The 17,512-nt window shown below is 41.5% G+C and overlaps 1 protein-coding gene across 2 annotated transcripts; it reads left to right on the top strand.

The window, feature by feature from the left end:
• The first annotated feature begins 148 nt into the window (after nucleotides 1-148).
• On the top strand, nucleotides 149-17,216 carry msl2.L (MSL complex subunit 2 L homeolog). 2 transcript variants are annotated; one of them, XM_018263980.2, is made up of 2 exons: nucleotides 149-170; nucleotides 14,914-17,216. In XM_018263980.2, exon 2 carries the CDS (start codon nucleotides 14,994-14,996, stop codon nucleotides 16,518-16,520), a length of 1,527 nt encoding a protein of 508 aa, XP_018119469.1. In that variant the 5' UTR covers nucleotides 149-170; nucleotides 14,914-14,993; the 3' UTR covers nucleotides 16,521-17,216. The 2 variants fall into 2 exon arrangements, with proteins under 2 accessions (XP_018119469.1, XP_018119468.1); XM_018263979.2 differs by lacking the exon at nucleotides 149-170 and adding an exon at nucleotides 10,664-12,093.
• Nucleotides 17,217-17,512: the final 296 nt, after the last annotated feature.

Below are 17,512 nucleotides of genomic sequence, written 5' to 3' on the forward strand. Positions count from 1 at the left end.
AATCAGCAATGGGCACAGAATTTCTCCTCTCGAGGTGAAAGACGCATGACAGGCAACCGACCAATAGGCAAACGGAGGCTGCTGTTCGTCACGAAGTAGAGCCTCACAGTCAGCCAATCAAACGTGCCGAATTGACCTTGAGTACAAGCGCGCTGTCACAGAGACGTACAGTAAGTTCCAACCAGGGGGTTTATATGGGGCAAAGTGCTTGCGCTTTAACTGGGACATTCCGCCGACTGTGAGTGATACACGGACACCTCTCTATTGGAACGAAACACATATTCCATTTACTTCTCCTAAAGGGAACAGGAACCTGCCATTCTGCCGCATAGCTGTCTGTGTATTGTGTGTTGTGTACTCTTGTGTGTTGTGTACTCTTGTGTGTTGTGTACTCTTGTGTAGTGTGTACTCTTGTGTAGTGTGTACTATAGCAATAATATAAGGCATGCTTCCTGGTTTTAGTACAAATTCCGACTGGGAAAAAGGTTAAAGGGGTTGTTCACCTTTGCTTAGAAACTTTTAGTAATGATGTAGAGAGTGATATTCAGTGATTATTTGCAATTGGTTTTCATGTTTTATTATTTGTGTTTTTTGAGGTATTCAGCAGCTCCCCAGTTTGCAATCTCTGCATTATGGTTGCTAGGATCCAAATGACCCTAGCAACCATGCACTGATTTGCATAAGACACTGTAATATAATTAGGGGAGGGACTGAACAGAAAGAGGAGTACTATAAAGTAGCAATTGTACAGACCATTTGTTTTTAAGTGGGGTCAGGACCATTCGAAAGCTGGAAATAGTCAGGAAAAAAAAGTAGGACCAATGAAAAGCCATTCTATAACATACTAAAAGTTAACTAAAATGTGAACCACCAGAACATTGCATCATCTTATGCATTTTATCCCTTTTTCTTTATAACGTTACACTTCCTATACGTGATTAAATAACAACTGCTGGATTTAAGTGACATTCCTTTTATAAACAAATCAGTAGATTCTGTGGATTTTGTACAGGTATTGGATCTGTTATACATAATGCTCAGGACCTGGGGCTCTTGGGATCTTTCTGTAATTTGGATCTTCGTACCTTAAGTCTACTAGGAAATCCTTTAAACATTAAATAAACCCAATAGGCTGGTTTTGCTTCCAATAAGGATTAATTATATTTTAGTTGGGATCAAGTACAAGCTACTGTTTTATTATTATAAATATTTAGATTATTTGGATAAAATGGAGTCTATGGGAGACGGCCTTTCCGTAATTCAGGGCTTTCTGGATAACGGGTTTCCGGATAACTGATCCCATACCTGTAGCTGAGTTTTTTATTATTTTCCAACATATTTCACTGTGGAAAGACATCACTGGGCTGCAGCTTTCAAGCAATGAAGTCAATAAGCCGATACAGATCATAATACAGATCTGCTTTTTTAAAGACCTTATTTCATGTTACTATTTTAGAGTGAAAATAATCAAATCCAGGCCCTTTGAATCAACACATCCCTAATGATATGGGCTTAGCTGATGTCTCTGAGATGAGGGCAAAGGGGTTTTAGGCCACTCCATTTTGTTTTGGGTACAGGACTGAGCTACATTCACATGGCTGGCTACTAGATAGGCCCTTGTGTACCAGGAGATAGGCAACCTAAGTGGCTATAACGTTTTCAAAATGAAACCAACTTATATATCCCTACAGCTATAAGCAGTCTCTAAAAGAAACGGAATCACATTCAGCGCCCCAGTGTATTTACCCAAATGTGTATTTGTCTTTTACCTTCCATAGAGCGATGGAGTGCTGAATCTCTTCAGTCCAACAGCAGGTGTACAGCATCAGTCTCATGTTGCAGTGAATTTCTAACTGTATTCCGACGAGTTGTTTTTTTTTTTGTACATTATTTCACGCATTAGGGAATGCTGGAGTTAACTGGTCCCAGTCTTCTCTATGGGGGCTTTATCAATGGAGTGCACGGAAATGCTAAATGCAGTTAGATTTGTGCATGGGAACAAAATTCAAAATGTCCATGTCCAAAGGAGAAGGAAAGTCTTCTTCCACTTGGGGGTGCCAAATGTTTGGAACCCCCAATTGAATGTATTTACTTACCTGAAACCCCAGGCCGTTGCTCCTTTAGGCAAAAAAATGCACCTGCCAGGGCACCCCCAAGTGGAAGAATATTTTCCTTCTCTTTTAAGTGCTTTAGGGATGGTAAAATTGTAGCTCACCATGCATAGCTTCTTTTTTGAAGCTGTATGTTGAAAGGTGTGGTTTACCCCTAGGGCCACCATCAATAGTCAGGAGACCCCACTCTACTAAGTTAGCAGAACTTCCCTCCAAGTTGTCAGGGCCTGGAGAAACGAGCACTTGGGGAAACTAAACTCAAAGCAGCTAATGTAAAGGTAAAATTCAGGGTTATGCCTAAATGTCCACCCCATGGGAATCTATACATGTTTATCCTACAGGAGTTGCCGTTTGGCACAGCGAGGTCTTCTGAGGCTGCAACTAAGAGGAGCATGACCAGACTCTTGTTTATAGCTACAGCCAGCCTAGCTTCCCTGCTGAGTGTAGCCAAAGTGGGGCCTTCAGAAATGTCTGAGGGCCAGGACTTTATACCAGCCAGGGCCCTATCTGCCAGGACGAGGAACATTCTCCCTGTGCTTCAATGTTAATTGGCTCCTGATAAAATTGATAGTGTGTGTGAATGTGATACAGACCTTAGAATGTAAACTTAGTAAAAAGCTTTTTAAAAGCACTGTGCAATATGTTAGTGGTATATAAATGAAAGAGATTCATACAGGTTTTTTATGGTGTAGTTTTTATTACTAAATTACACGGTTTACACTGCAAATAATTCACTCTACAATATAAAAATGTCATTAATGAACCAATAAGTGTATTTTTTAGTTGTAATATTGGTGTGTAGGCTCCATCTCAGTTTATTTTGTCTGGTCATGTGATTTCAGAAAGAGCCAGCACTTTAGGATGGAACTGCTTTCTGGCAGGCTGTTGTTTCGTCTACTAAATACTGAAGGTGTCCCGGTGGGACTTGGATTTTACTATTGAATGCTGTTCTTAGATCTACCAGGCAGCTGTTATCTTGTGTTAGGGAGCTGCTATCTGGTTACCTTCCCATTAATTCTGTTGTTAGGCTGCTGGGGGGGGGGGGTAGGAAGGGAAGGGGTTATATCATTCCAATTTTCAGTACAGCAGTAAAAAGTGACTGAAGTTTATCAGAGCATAAGACACGTGCCTGGGGGCTTCTGGAAAACTGAGAATATGTCTAGCCCCATGTCAGATTTCAGAGAGCAGCACTATTAACTGATGTGTTTAAAAAAAAAATATGTTTTCCCATGACAGTATCCCTTTAAGGATAATAAAATAAAGACATCAGGCAAGCCATTTCTTGGAGTTCTCATGATTCCTTCATCCACCTGACTTAGGCTTTCATGAGCTGCAGTTTTTCTTTACTGCTGCCCTGCAAATGATGTTTCTGTGTGTCTTCCACCACTGCTTTGCTTGGGGCAAAACTGCCCAATAAAGCCCAATTTTTCAACATTACTGCAATAAGGCTTGTATTGGACATACCTTTCCCCCCTAAACTAGGCAAAATCTGAAACTGAAATTATTCTACATAGTAAAAACAAATCAGCAGTCCACAGAGAAGTCCTCGGTATAAACAAACCCCTATTTTTCCCCAGATGCAGCCTGATAGGCTATGAGATAAGGAGCACTGGTGCATGTTAACATTTTTGACATAAAGGTCCAACTTTCACTGCTCCACGTTTGCTGTTCATTCATTGGTGAAAGGCATTTCAGCTGTCACTGCCCACATGCTATTAATTAGTCTGAAAACCCATTTTAAATGATATACTGAATTAATTGCAAGGCACACAGAGTAATACAGCATTTACAAATGATACCATCAAAATCAGAAAAGGTTAGCAATGACTTATAGCCAGACACTGGTTTTTGCTAGAGCAGGAGCCAACAAATCCTTCTTGCCACAATAAAACGCATACAAAAAAGATGAAAAATATGACAAATTTATTTAAAAGAAATATATATATTTGTGTGTGTATATAATTTAAATGGCTAATTTATTATTTTTTACTTTATATGAAAAAATCTCTTTAGTTTCTTGGATCATTAAGTATGACCTATGCATACCTCCCAACATTTTGGAAGTAAAAAGAGGGACAAAAACAATTTTCCCGCACGTAGTGCAGCAATTTTTTTGACCACACCCCTTTCTGTGGCCACACCCCTTTCTGTGGCCACACCCCCTAATTACCATGTTTGTTTTACAAAATTTGGCAGGTTATGAAAGTTTGACAATATTTCTCCTTATCTAAACTGTGTTTTTGTGTCTCAAAATTGTTACAAAGTATCTTATTTGCACCTGTTAGCTGTTCTGGGCTCTCTGCTAAAAGCCAATTAAGTGAGAAACTTTGTTTCTTTTTCTGGCTGTTCAGTGCAGAGAAAAGAGGGACTTTCCAGTACAAATGAGGGACTGCGGGTTGAGCTGTCAAAAGAGGGACTGTCCCTCCAAAAAAGGGACAGTTGGGAGGTATGCCTATGTCTTTTTGCTTGTATTATTTTGTTTTTCTGTATATGGAATTTCGACTTTGTTTTTTCTGTTCTCTTGTGTTTTTCGGAACATGAGATTATGTATTATGAATGCCCATTACCAGGTGCTTTGTTATGTATCTATATATATGGACACTAGATCTTATAAGCCTATGATTAAGGGCGAAAAAGCCGGAAACACATCAGGCGGAACATGCTGTGTGTTTTTTAATGTGGATAAAGATACATGCTTTTAAATAATCAACTGATGTTGTGGAACTCTGTTCTAATTTCTTTTAGATGGCTAATTATGGCCAAAGTAGGTGGGGGAACAATGGGATGTTGTGAAAGTGTGTTGGAAAGGCATATTTCGAGTTTTGTTTAAATATATATATTTTGAACCCATGCCATCATTTATAAATAGCTATACTTTTAAACAGATTCTGCAGTGAAAGTGCCTTGGAAAGTGGCATTGCTGCAAAGTCTTTAGGCTTTAAAACCAAATGTGTCAGAATACTTATCACTTGCATGTAGATAAGCAGTTATTCCTTGGAATGGAACATGGGACTTTTCGAGTACTGCATTTTTAAAGGAGAAGGAAAGTCGTTTTTAGGTGTTAGGCACCCCAAGTGATTGTATTTACTTACCTGAAACCCCGGTGCTCCTATCAGCAGAAAACTGCCCTTATACCAGTGAGAACCACAGAGCGATCCAGTTCCGGCTTCATCTTTCTGTGCACGGCTGCACATTAGAGTGAAAAGCCGAACTTTAACTAAAAAGTTGGCTTTTTCATTCTACTGCGCATGCGTCTGCCCCAGGAAATTTGAAGAAAGAAGCAGTTTTCTGCTGATAGGAGCACCTGTCTGGGGTTTCAGGTAAGTAAATACATTCACTTGGGGGTGCCTAACATTTGGCACCCCAAGTGCTAAACGACTTTCCTTCTCCTTTAAAGAGGAACTAACCCAACCTTATTTTAAGCTGTTAGTCCCTTTGCAGCCCCCTACCCAACCTCTTTAGCATTATGCATTATTTATATGGTGGCAGCATATTCTGCAGAGCTTTACAAAGATTATTCACATCAGCCCCATTGTAGTTGGCTTCAATTAAATCAGGAGCCAAGTAACCTACCTGCATTTTTGTGTGTCAGTTTTATCTTGAGCCATGTATGATTTTTAAACGTGGGAGAGGAAACTCGAGTGCCCAGAGAGAAGACTCGCACGGTCCCATAGTATCCCCCTACAAATAAGATATATATTTGTTCTTAAATAGGACACTAATTATGGTCACGTAAATAATGAAACATATTGTGTTTTCTCCAAAATCAATACAGGCCAGTTAATTGGGTCTTGATAAAATTGACCATATAGTTGTGTGTGAATGTAAGACCTTAGAGTGTAAGCTTCACTGGGGCAGGGACTGATGTGAATGATGTCAAATAGGTGCTCTGGAAATGTATTTGTGCTATATATGAATACAGGTGTGGGATCTGTTATCCGGAAAGCTCCTAATTAAGGAAAACTCCATTATAATCAAAGAATCTAATTTTTCCTCTGTGATAATAAAACAGTAGCTTGTACTTAATCAAAACGAAGATATAATTAATCCTTATAGGAAGCAAAACCAGCCTATTGGGTTTATTTAATGTTTACATGATTTTCTAGTAGACCTAATTACAGAAAGATCCATTATCCAGAAGACCCCTGGTCCCAAGCATTCTGGATAACAGGTCCCATACCTGTACCAGAAAATAAGAAAAATAAAATGAATTACTGGTCTGTTAGACAACCCCCATTTTGTGAGTGCTCAGTATGATCGCCAATGGGTTTCAGACAAGTATGTGGCTTTTTAACTGGTGTTCTTAGCGTTATTAGCTGCTCCCCAAACACTACTAAATAAATAACAGCAGCAGCATATCAATTATTTAACAAGCAGCATAGTCACAATGAGAGCTTACACAGGACAAGCACCTGTTCTGGGGATTTTGTTTCATTCGGCACTGGTTATCCTACATGGGACGTGTCCTTCCCTCAAGAAACTTGTAGACAATACATACCTTATGTCATTCTCGTTTGTACCACAATTAATAGAAATGAGGTGTCCTTAAAGAAACAACTCACTGTTATAGTTACATTTCTGTACAATTGTACTCATTAGTGTTTCTTATAGAAAGCATTTCAGCGAGACCTGTTATAAGCTCCTTAGCAGCTCTAACAGAGTACAGAGTTATTTAGGAATGCAGGTACTGTTGTATTACTAGCTTTCAAGGGCATGTAAAGGCAAAAAAATAAAATCCCATTTTTACTTTCTTTAATGAAAAAGAAACCTATCTCCAATATACTTTAATTAAACAATGTGTATCGTTTTTATAAGTAACCTGACTGTATGCAATGAAATTCTCCCTTCATTTACTGCTGTGGATAGGAATTGTCAGACGGTCCCTAACTGCTGAGCAGGGAAACAATCATACTTATGAACAGCAGGGGGAGCTCCCGCCTTACTTCCCAGCCATGCAGAACTCAAGCAGCTTTGTTTATGATGATCCCTAAGCAGCCCAGACCACACTGAGCATGTGCACTGTCTTAGTCTTGCAAAGATGTTTAACAAAGTTACAAGATGGTGACCCCCTGTAGCCAACTTTGAAAGCATAAATTGTTTTTTTGATTAGGCTTGTGGTGCAGTAAGTTCATGTTTATATTTAGTATATTTAGTATACAAAATACAGCATTTCTAGCCTTATTCTATTTTACACTTTACATGCCCTTTAATGGCCAATGGCCCGACCCATGCAGTACTCTGACTGACTGGCCCGTGGCCTGAATGGACAGATACTTTACCAGGGACCATATGGCCACCATTGTATTGTTCTCTTTAGGACAGCAAGGATCTGCAGAGCAATGTCTCTTCTACATTTTCTTTTAAAGCTGTTTTTCACCTTTGAGTTAACTTTTAGGGGCATATTTATCAAGGGTCGAATTTCGAATTGAAAAAGGTTGAAATTCAAATCAAAAAGACCAACTGAAATGTAATCGAATATTTTTTTTTTAGTTGAATAGGTCCATTTTCGATCAAATAGGTCCATATTTGGCCAAATTAGAATCGTACGAATCTAAGGAATAGCGCATTCGATCGAATTCGATTCGAAGTTTTTCCCAAAAAACCTTAAATTTTTCAAAGTCCACCAATTGACTCCAAATGGGTTCTAGGAGGTCCCCCATAGGCTAAAACAGCAATTCAGCAGGTTTTAGATGGCGAATGGTCGAAGTCGAATTTTTAAAGAGACAGTACATGATAAATTTTGATATTTGAATTTTCCCTAGTCGAAGTACACAAAAAATAGCTCAAAATCTGAATTTTTTGAATTCGAAAAAATGAGAATGGCCCCAATGTTTCGGCACCAATCCCCTTGACAAAAGCCTTGGTGCCGAAACGTTGGGGCCATTCTCATTCTATTGGTAGGTGTATCCGCTCCTTGTTGGTGTTTTTCTTAAAGTGTTTTTTTTCTTGCTATGCTTAACCAATGAGTGGTACATATGATGTGCATTGTCATTTGATGTATTGTGCAATATATGCCGATTTACTAAGGCACTATGTGTAAAAATTTTCTCTGCATAAAAGTAAAGCTTTATTATGGATACCACTTTTTTCTTTAAATTGTATTTTTTGAGTGTGCAGACCTACAGATATATTGAATCGCTTTGATAAATCTGCCCCTTAGTATGAGCGTGATATTCTGAGACAATTTGCAATTGGTTTCCATTTTTAAGTTATTTAGCTTTTTATTCAATCTGGTTGCTAGGGTCCAAATTACCCTAGCAACCATGTATTGATTTGAATAAGAGACCGGAATATGAATAGAAGACTGTCTGAATAGAAATAGAGAGTAATAAAAAGTAGCAATAAACAAAAAGTAGCAATAACAATAAATGTGTGGGGTCAGTGAGCTCCCCGTTTGAAAGCTGGAAAGAAGGCTAGGATAAGGCAAATCATTTAAAAATATGAAAAATAAATAATGAAGACCAATTGAAAAGTTGATTTGAATTGGCCATTCAATGATACACTTAGGGGCAGATTTATCAAGGGTCGAATTTCAAAGTAATGGGAGGTTTTTGAACTCCCATAACTTTGAAAACCAAATAAAAATCGAAATTTCTCAAAAAATCAAAGTTTTTTTTGGGGTCAATAGGTCAGTTTTCGATCTAATTCGAATCATACAAATCGAAGCAACAGCGCATTGGATCGAATTCGATTCAAAGTTTTTTAAAAAAAACAAAAAAAAAACCTTGATTTTTCAAAGTCCACCAATTGACTCCTAATAGGAGGTTGTAGGTGGCCCCCCATGGGCTAAAACAGCAATTTGGCAGGTTTTAGATGGCGATTGATCGAAGTCAGATTTTTAAAGAGACAGTACATGAACTATTCCCTAGTCGAAGTACACAAAAAATAGCTTGAAATTCTAATTTTTTTAATTCAAATTTTCACTTTGAATTAAATATTGAAAAATCTTGATAAATCTGCCACTAAAAGTTAAGGGGAAGCACCCCTTTAACCTACAGACTGACATTTATCATCAGGACTAATACTCCACCAGAATTATAGTTTAAAGGACTAACCTGACTGGCCATATGAGAGCCAATAGTGGACCCTAACCTTATAAATACATTTGCATTATCCTCGACTGACTTTTAGATTATATGAAATAAGATGGTAAAATCTCTGGTGTGACTGATTGCTTAGGACTGAGAACAAAAAGGCCAGATAACTGTATTTGCTATAGATGTATCTGTGTGTGATGTAGACAGTGATATTCTGAAACAGTTTGCAATTGGTCTTCAATTTTTGTAGTTTTTGCATTCATTAATTTGGTTGGATTTGACACTAGGGGGCAGATTTATCAAAAGTTGAATTTTGAGTTTATGGGAGTTTCTAAAAACTCCCATAAACTTGAAATTTGAAGAATATAAAATGACCAATCAAAATTTATTTAAAAAATATATATAATTTTTTTAAAACGGGTGAATAGGACCAATTTGCAAATTCGAATCAAATTAGATTCAAGGCTTTTGACCCGCCCCCCCCCCCAAAATTTTTTTTTCTAAAGTCCACCAAATGACTCCAAATTGTAGGATTGTAGGAGGTCCCCATAGGCTAACACACCAATTCAGCAGGTTTTAGATGGCGAATAGTCGCATTTGAATTCTTAAAGGGACAGTACGGGGCATATTTATCAATGGTTGAATTTCGAAATTCAAATTCATAAAGACCAACCAAAATTAAGTCGAAGTTTTTTTTGGTTAAGTAGGTCCATTTTCGATCGAATAGGTCCGTATTCGGCCGAATTCGAATAGAATGAATATCGCATTCGATCAAATTCAATTTGAAGTTTTTTCCCAAAAAAAACTTTGATTGACTCCAAATAGGCTAAAACAGCAATTTGGCAGGTTTTAGACCATTTAGGGCTCTTACACACGGCCGTTCCGACCTGCGCTCCCCTGCGTTCCGTTTTTTGGCGTTCAGCCGCAGGGGAGCGCAGGAATAGACGCAAGTCATTATTTGAAATGGGGCTGTACTCACTCAGGCGCGTGTAGGCGCCGAACGCAGGAAAAATGCAGCATGTTGCGTCTGAACCTGCGTTCGGCGCCTACACGCGCCTGAGTGAGTATATTTATTAATAGTGAAATTCCGCCACTCTCCGTTCATTTCTATGGGATTTTTATAGGCGTATTTATCAAAGGGTGAACGTTCACCCATTTATAAATACGCCTTTCAAAATCCCATAGAAATGAATGGAGAGTGGTGGAATTTCACTCTAGTGGCAGAACTTCACTCTTTGATAAATTGACCCCATAGGCTAAAACAGCACTTCGGCAGCTTTTAGGTGGCGAATGGTCGAAGTTTTAAAGAGACAGTACTTCAAAAAATATGAACTTCGAATTTCGAAGTTTTTTCAAATTCGAATTGAAGTATGACTATTCCCTAGTCTAAGTACACAAAAAAATAGCTTGAAATTCGACGTTTTTCAATTCAAAACTTCGCCTCGACCTTTGATAAATGTGCTCCTTATTGTTTGTTCTAGTAGGAGTGGGGGACACGTGGGAAAGCTTTGTGGTGCTTCTTCCATGGCACTGGCTGTTACACTTTTACTAAAATGAGCATTGGAGTAAGTGTAAATCAGCCAACTTCAGGCTGTGTGGGAAAACAAGACTATTTGCAAAGGGCCGTGGGCCTGAGTAACGTCTATTGAGAGTCTGTGCGACTGCAGCTTGTTCTACTGTGAGTGAGTCGGCCAGTGATTGGCACTAGATCTGCCAATGTCCTTTGTACCCGCCCCTTGCTTTGCAACATGTGTAGGGGCTGCTGTACATTCTCATGGCAATGCTCGGGCTCTAACACGAATTCAGTAACCCATAGTAACCACAGAGATGTGTGCGTTTAATCGCTACACGCGGAAGTGACGGGTTGCTATGGGTTACTGCGCAATTGTCATCCGGCGGTGCTATAGTAAATACGCCCTAGAGTCCAACAAAGACCGAAAGCACTTGGCTCTACGGACAGTCCACTCCCCCTGCTGGGGCCAGGCTGCGGAATTATATCGTTTGCCTTTAGCTCTGCATTGTATTTCCTCCAACAGCTACTGGGGGGTGCGGCCTATTCAGTGTCGGGCGTAGAATAAAGCAGGAAGTAAGCGGGCGCCGCCTGTATTGTCAGGAGCAGGAAACTCCCCCACCCAATGGGCTCTTCCTCTTCCCATGGATTGAATGGCGCGCATGCGTGTTCCACGGCTCCCGTGCACTCCCGAGCCGCCACGCGCGCGTCCCCTCAGCTGAGGCACTTCCCGCCACTGGGCGCGCGCTGGTGGGTGTGCGAGAGCCGAACCGGAGAGAAAGTGGCAAGCGCGTGCGTGAGACCCGCAGCAACCCCTCCCCCCACCTTCTACACCGGGGGAAAGAGAGGCCGCGGGCAGCGCTAGAGCCACAGAGGGACACAGCGGCCTGGACTACCTTTCCCCTCTCGCCGAGGCGCGGAGCGTCTGTGTCCGGAGAGCGGAGTAGGCCGCGGAGGGAGCAGCGAGAGGTGTCGGACTTCCTTGTGCAGCAGCAGCGCTCGGGATGTGATTGTAGCCGGGACACTTGTCGTGTGACTGGCGGGACGGACCCCGGGGGAAGCAGTGTGTGTGTGAGAGACAAAGCCGCGGGGAATATGGAGCCCTCCTGCTGCCCGAGCCCCTAGAGCCGCCTCTGTCCCCCGGGTATGGGCGCCCCGCCGAGTGTCTGTGAGACCGGGGGCAGCTCCGCGTGGGATTAGCGCTATGTGACTCCCCGGGATGCAGCGCATTCACCGCCCCACTGGAATCTCCATTCTCTGCAACAAGGCGGGGGCCGCGCTCTGGAGGCTGCAATGAACCCGGTGACTGCCACCGCCCTATACATGTCAGCGAGCCGCCTGGTGCTCAACTACCACCCCGGGGATCCTCAGGCCTCCGCCGAGATCTGCAAGATGCTGCCCTACTTCCGCCAGGCCTTGTCCTGCTGTGTGTGCGGTGAGAGCGGGGGAGGGAGGGAACACGGGACTTGCTTCTGCCTCACAACTGCTACCGGCCCAGTCTTCTCTATCCCCGGCCTCTAGTACCGGCTCAGCTGCACCGCCTCTCTCTTTACTGTATCCCTGCGCCACTGCCATTCACACAGTATTCATGTAGTGCCAGACCTCCAGCTGCAGCCTGGGAACTGTATGGGGAAGCCCTCCAGCTGCAGCCTGGGAAATAAATGGGGGAACCCTCCAGCTGCATCGTGGAAAGCATATGGGGAGCCCCTCAGGCTGCAGGTTGAAGGTGTCAGTTTTTCTAATATACATCAATTCTCCTCTGTGTGAGTTTAGTGAATGACAGTGGGACAACCTGTTTTCAATAACACTAAGCGTTGTAACTCTTCCTTTAGTGTAAGTGCATGTGTTCTACTATAACGATACTATAACACGTGCACTTACACTAAACGAAGTTACTTACAACACTAAGTGTCATTAAAAATAGGATGTCCCACTGTCATTCACTAAACTCACACAGAGGAGAAGCTTATCTGTACCCACATGTGCCGTGTCCTCGGCAGATCCTCACTTCCCAAACGCTGACGCTCATCACTTCTTAGCTGAACTGAAAGCAACTTCTGAGGCTGATTAACAGCAACACTCGGGCTCAGTATTTTTATTTATCCTTTCATCTATAAGACTTTAATGTCTCGTGCGTATTGCCCATTAGTGTGAGTTACTGGATGTGCTTTGATAATAAGGAAGTTAGAGGTTTGCTACACAACCCCCTCCTCAAGCCTGGGAAGCACATTGGAAACCAGAATTAACACCCAAGCCATTATGTTTCTGCTTAATGGGAATGTAACCCCCAAATAACATTTTTATAATATTTCCACTGGTTCTAAATGTATTTGTAAAGCTAATTGCAGTTAGTACAGCATCCGTGTTGCTTTCTGTTGCATCTCCTGGTGGTTCTGACTTTTGATACAATGTAGCAGAGGCCACTGCATTACCAGACAGAGAATTCTGCATTACATTGTGCCTGAGACAGAACCAGCACTGCAGGAAGGGGTCTTTTTTAAATACTATATAGAATATATATATATATATATATATATATATATAGTATAAATGCAGGCTTTGGTTACATACATACAGCTGGGATGCAGGAATGTGTGGCTAGCCAGTTGTAGAGTAGCCCTGGGGTGTCTGGGTCGCAGAGTAGCCCTGGGGTGTCTGGGTCGCAGAGTAGCCCTGGGTCGTATGTTTCACAACAGGAAACTCAGATAAAGAGGAAGGTTGTTGTGAGTGCTGCTCCTATAGTATTTGCACAATGTGCTCACACACCGCTAGTCCATGGTATTCAGCAGTTGTCAGTAGGATGTCTACCATGTTTAGCATTAAATTGAGTTTAGTACAGACAAATTAATTACCCGCACCTTTGGCCTCTCCAACCCGCTGGTGCTGTAAGAAGGACGTCACCCCCAGGAAATCAGAATAGAATCACCGGCATAAAGATTTATCAGCAAACGGGGTCAACCCTATCCAGTAGTTCTTTTCTGATTTTATGTGAGACCCCATAACCAATTGAGCAACTTCATTAGTTTTAGTTAGGAAATGCTGCTCTGTAACACGACATGCACAAGTAGCGCAGTAAATAACGTTTCCCCGTGTATAACCCTAAATTAGCTTTTTCTTTGCTATGTTTCTGCTACATAGCCACACCCCTGCACGGGATTGGTTTCTGTCTGGCCCGCCTCTCTGTTGACATTGTAAGTCCCAAACTGCTGAGAATATGCCTGTGTGTGTTATACATGGAGTCGGCTCCACCTTGTGTCGGCTGCTAGAACTCCTTGTGCCTGCAGGCTACGCAAAGCTTACTCACTACCATCAACGCTGACAAATAATGCCGTAGTGTTTTTTTTTATTGGAGAGATTTATTTTCCTTTATTTGGGAGTGATGGTAATGTTAAAATACTTGTGCTTACATTTCTGAACACAGGTGCTGGGACTTATACAGTTTGTTAAAAGTTTTTTGTTTTTTTTGTAATTTATTAACTTAAAAGGGAACTATTGCGGAAATTAAAATTGAATATAAGCTTCAGCATACTGAAATAATAAACCTGCTAAATACAATCAATTATAAATTCTGCATCGTTTCTGAAATAATCAAGTTTATCTTCACTATCCCTCTCTCAGCATCTGTTTCTCTTCATTCTGTCTTCATGCAGCAGTTGGGTGTCAGATATTCATTGACAGTTAGATCCAATATATCTTATAGGGGGGCTCCCTTTCCTAGCAGATGTGTTAGAGCTCACTCAAATAACTGATTCCAGTACAAACAAAATAACTGCCTTTTGCACAAATTCTGCATGTAGAGAGTGCTTGGTGATTTTAATAGTGAGCTCTAATACATCTTCTAGGCAAAAGGAGCCCCCCTATAAGATATATTGGATCTAACTGTCAAGGAATATCTGACACCCAAATGCTGAATGAAAACAGAATGAAGAGAAAAAGATGCTGAGAGAGGAATAGTGAAGATAAACGTAATTATTTCAGAAATAGCACAGAATATTAAATTGATTGTATTTAGAAAGTTCCTTATTTCGGTATGATGAAGCTTATATTAATTATTCACGATAGTTCCCCTTTAAGTGTTTGACCAAGTAGGGTCTGGGCTGGGTGGTAGGTGTTTAAACTGACAAAATGATGGACAGTATGATATGAGTCCAATAGAATGCTGCTTGATGCCAACCTTATTGACATAACTATAAACTCCCAGCCAGAGCTACTCCATGTGACTTATTTGCTTTTCTTTCTTTCGTTGTTTTACCAGGGAAATTGCTGGAAGATCCCATTGCACCGATCAACTCCACGTGCCAGCACTATGTGTGTAAGCCGTGCAAGGGTAAGAAGATGATGATGAAACCTTCTTGTAGCTGGTGCAAAGACTATGAGCAGTTTGAGGAGAACAAGCAACTGAGCATCCTGGTGAACTGTTATAAAAAGCTGTGTGAATACATCACACACACGCCACTGGCCCAGGACATATTATTAAATACAGTCGAGTGTTCTGCAGACATTTTAGCTTTTCTTCCTGAAGAACCTCCGGCTGAGGAAAACCAGGAATCCACCTCAGAACCGCCCTCTCCTTTGTGTCCCTCACATTCTCCATTAGCAACTAAATCTGAACATGGCTCAGAGTCCGAAGCGCCCATCTGTCAGCTAGCCCACGACAGAGCTGCTATTGAGGCAGAGTGCTTGCTCTCTAATGGGTTAGCCAATTGTAACGGGCTGTCTGAATCTGAACCTGAACTCCCTGTAAATATCCCCTCCCCTGAAAGTCCCAGTCCCATGGACCTCTGTTGCACAGCCGTTGACATAAAAACAGAAGACCTATCGGAGAGCTTAGATGCTGTTTGTGATCCAGTCTCCACTAGTGACTTGTGTGCCGCAGGACTTGATATTTGTGGCTATAATGATGATCTTAAAAGCGGTGGCCCGTTGTTGCTGAGCGTTGAAGAAGTTCTGCAGAGCCTCGAGAGTGTTTCAAATGCAGAGGTCAATGACTGTGATTTGCAGCACAGTCTGGATACCGCAGCTTCTAATGGGGCTTTCTTGGAACTCTGTCCCCAACCCCTAAGTCACACTGTTTTGCTGTCTGACAGCCACGCTCCAGCGCATGGGATCTCCTGCACCACCGCCACCCTAAAAATAAAGGCTCATCGCAAACGATCCCGATCTGAAAGTGACAGTGAGAAGGTGCTTCCGTTGCCAATCTCTAGCATCATCCTTGGGCAGACTCTGGGTTCCCCCACACCTCTCTTATTGACACGGGAAAACAGGAACTTTCTGCAGCCAATGGCAACTGTCCCCAATGGGGGTAGCTCGCCCAAAATCAGCAAAACTATTCTCTTGTCTAACAAAAACCTGAAAAAGAATCCCGAGCACGGTCCCAAAAAAACCCATCAAAAAACTAAGCCTGCCTTGCTAAAAACGAAAGACAAGGTCAAGGAAAAAATTCCCACCAATAACGTGGTGCCTGGGAGTCCCACCAAGACTGTATATAAAAAGCCACAAGAGAAAAAAGGCTGCAAATGTGGACGTGCGACCCAAAATCCAAGTGTTCTTACGTGCCGAGGACAGCGCTGTCCCTGCTATTCTAATCGCAAAGCTTGTTTGGACTGCATTTGCCGTGGCTGCCAAAACTCATACATGGCTAATGGAGAGAAGAAGCTAGAGGCATTTGCAGTTCCAGAAAAGGCTCTGGAGCAGACGAGGCTAACCCTGGGCATTAACGTAACGAGCATTGCCGTGCGAAACGCCAGCACCAGCACCAGTCTCCTCAACGTCACAGGTTCCCCTGTAGCAACGTTTTTAGCTGCCAGTCCCCACGATGACAAAAGCTTAGACGAAGCCATAGACCTTCGATTTGACTGTTAAGCGGGACGGCTGTTCCCTGGCTTCAAGAAAGCAGGCGAATGGCAGCAGTTTTATGGCAGCTATTGGTTAACTTTGACGCAACTTCAGCATATTGGTCACTTGTATCAAGTGTGTTCATTGCTAACTTATGTGTTCTTGTATGTGAGGGAGGGGCAGTGGGAAAGAGTTTGGTGATAAGAGAAATTGTAACCCTAAATTCTGTATTGTCTCTTTTTCCTCGACTTCAGTTTCGCAGGGGTTTTTTTCACATTTTTCACGCACCAGATTTATACAAAATGACCTTTGGCAAAAAGTGCAACCACAAAAATGACCTCTTGTATCTTGTCATGAATTGTTTTTAATCAGCTGAGCAGCCTCTCTTTGTCCAGGGTTATGTTTCCTTTTTGTCTGCAGGTAACGAGCAAGTTAGAACTTTTCAACTGAATTTTCATTTCAGCCACATATAGAATTACACCACGTCCAGACGTAAGGTGCACATTTTACAGTTTATATTATTCTTAACTCTTAGGAAAAACAAGATGAATTGACTCCTTTTTAAAGTGTTATACTGAACAAAAAGCACTGAGTATTAAACAAGGCATGATGTGAGAGTTAGAAAAAAACCAAAACAAATATGAGAGATATGGCAGAATGAAGATATATTGTCTTGTGAGCTGGAAACCGGACACAAAGCTCATAAATGTCACTTATTTGTTAGATGGTGGTTTGTCTTGCATTGTCACTTTTATATATGAGAAATGCTGTGGCACTGAGTCCAGTAAGAAACATGGGTTGGAGTAGAGGTAGAAAGCAAATAATAAGAGTACAGGTGTAGGATCTGTTATCCAGAAAGCTGTCTCCCATAGACTCCATTATATTCAAATAATTAAAATTTTTAAAAATGATTTCCTTTTTCTCTGTAATGATAAAATAATAGCTTGTACTTGATCCCAACTAAGATATAATTAATCCTTATTGGAGTCAAAATCAGCCTATTGGGTTTATTTAACGTT

The sequence above is a fragment of the Xenopus laevis genome, chromosome 5L (genome assembly GCF_017654675.1).
Source record: "Xenopus laevis strain J_2021 chromosome 5L, Xenopus_laevis_v10.1, whole genome shotgun sequence".
Taxonomy (NCBI): domain Eukaryota; kingdom Metazoa; phylum Chordata; class Amphibia; order Anura; family Pipidae; genus Xenopus; species Xenopus laevis.

Coding starts and splice junctions, on each gene's coding strand:
- msl2.L (XM_018263979.2), top strand. CDS start 11,952: ATGAACCCGGTGACTGCCACCGCCCTATACATGTCAGCGAGCCGCCTG. Junction 12,094..14,913: donor CTTGTCCTGCTGTGTGTGCG/GTGAGAGCGGGG, acceptor TTGTTTTACCAG/GGAAATTGCTGGAAGATCCC.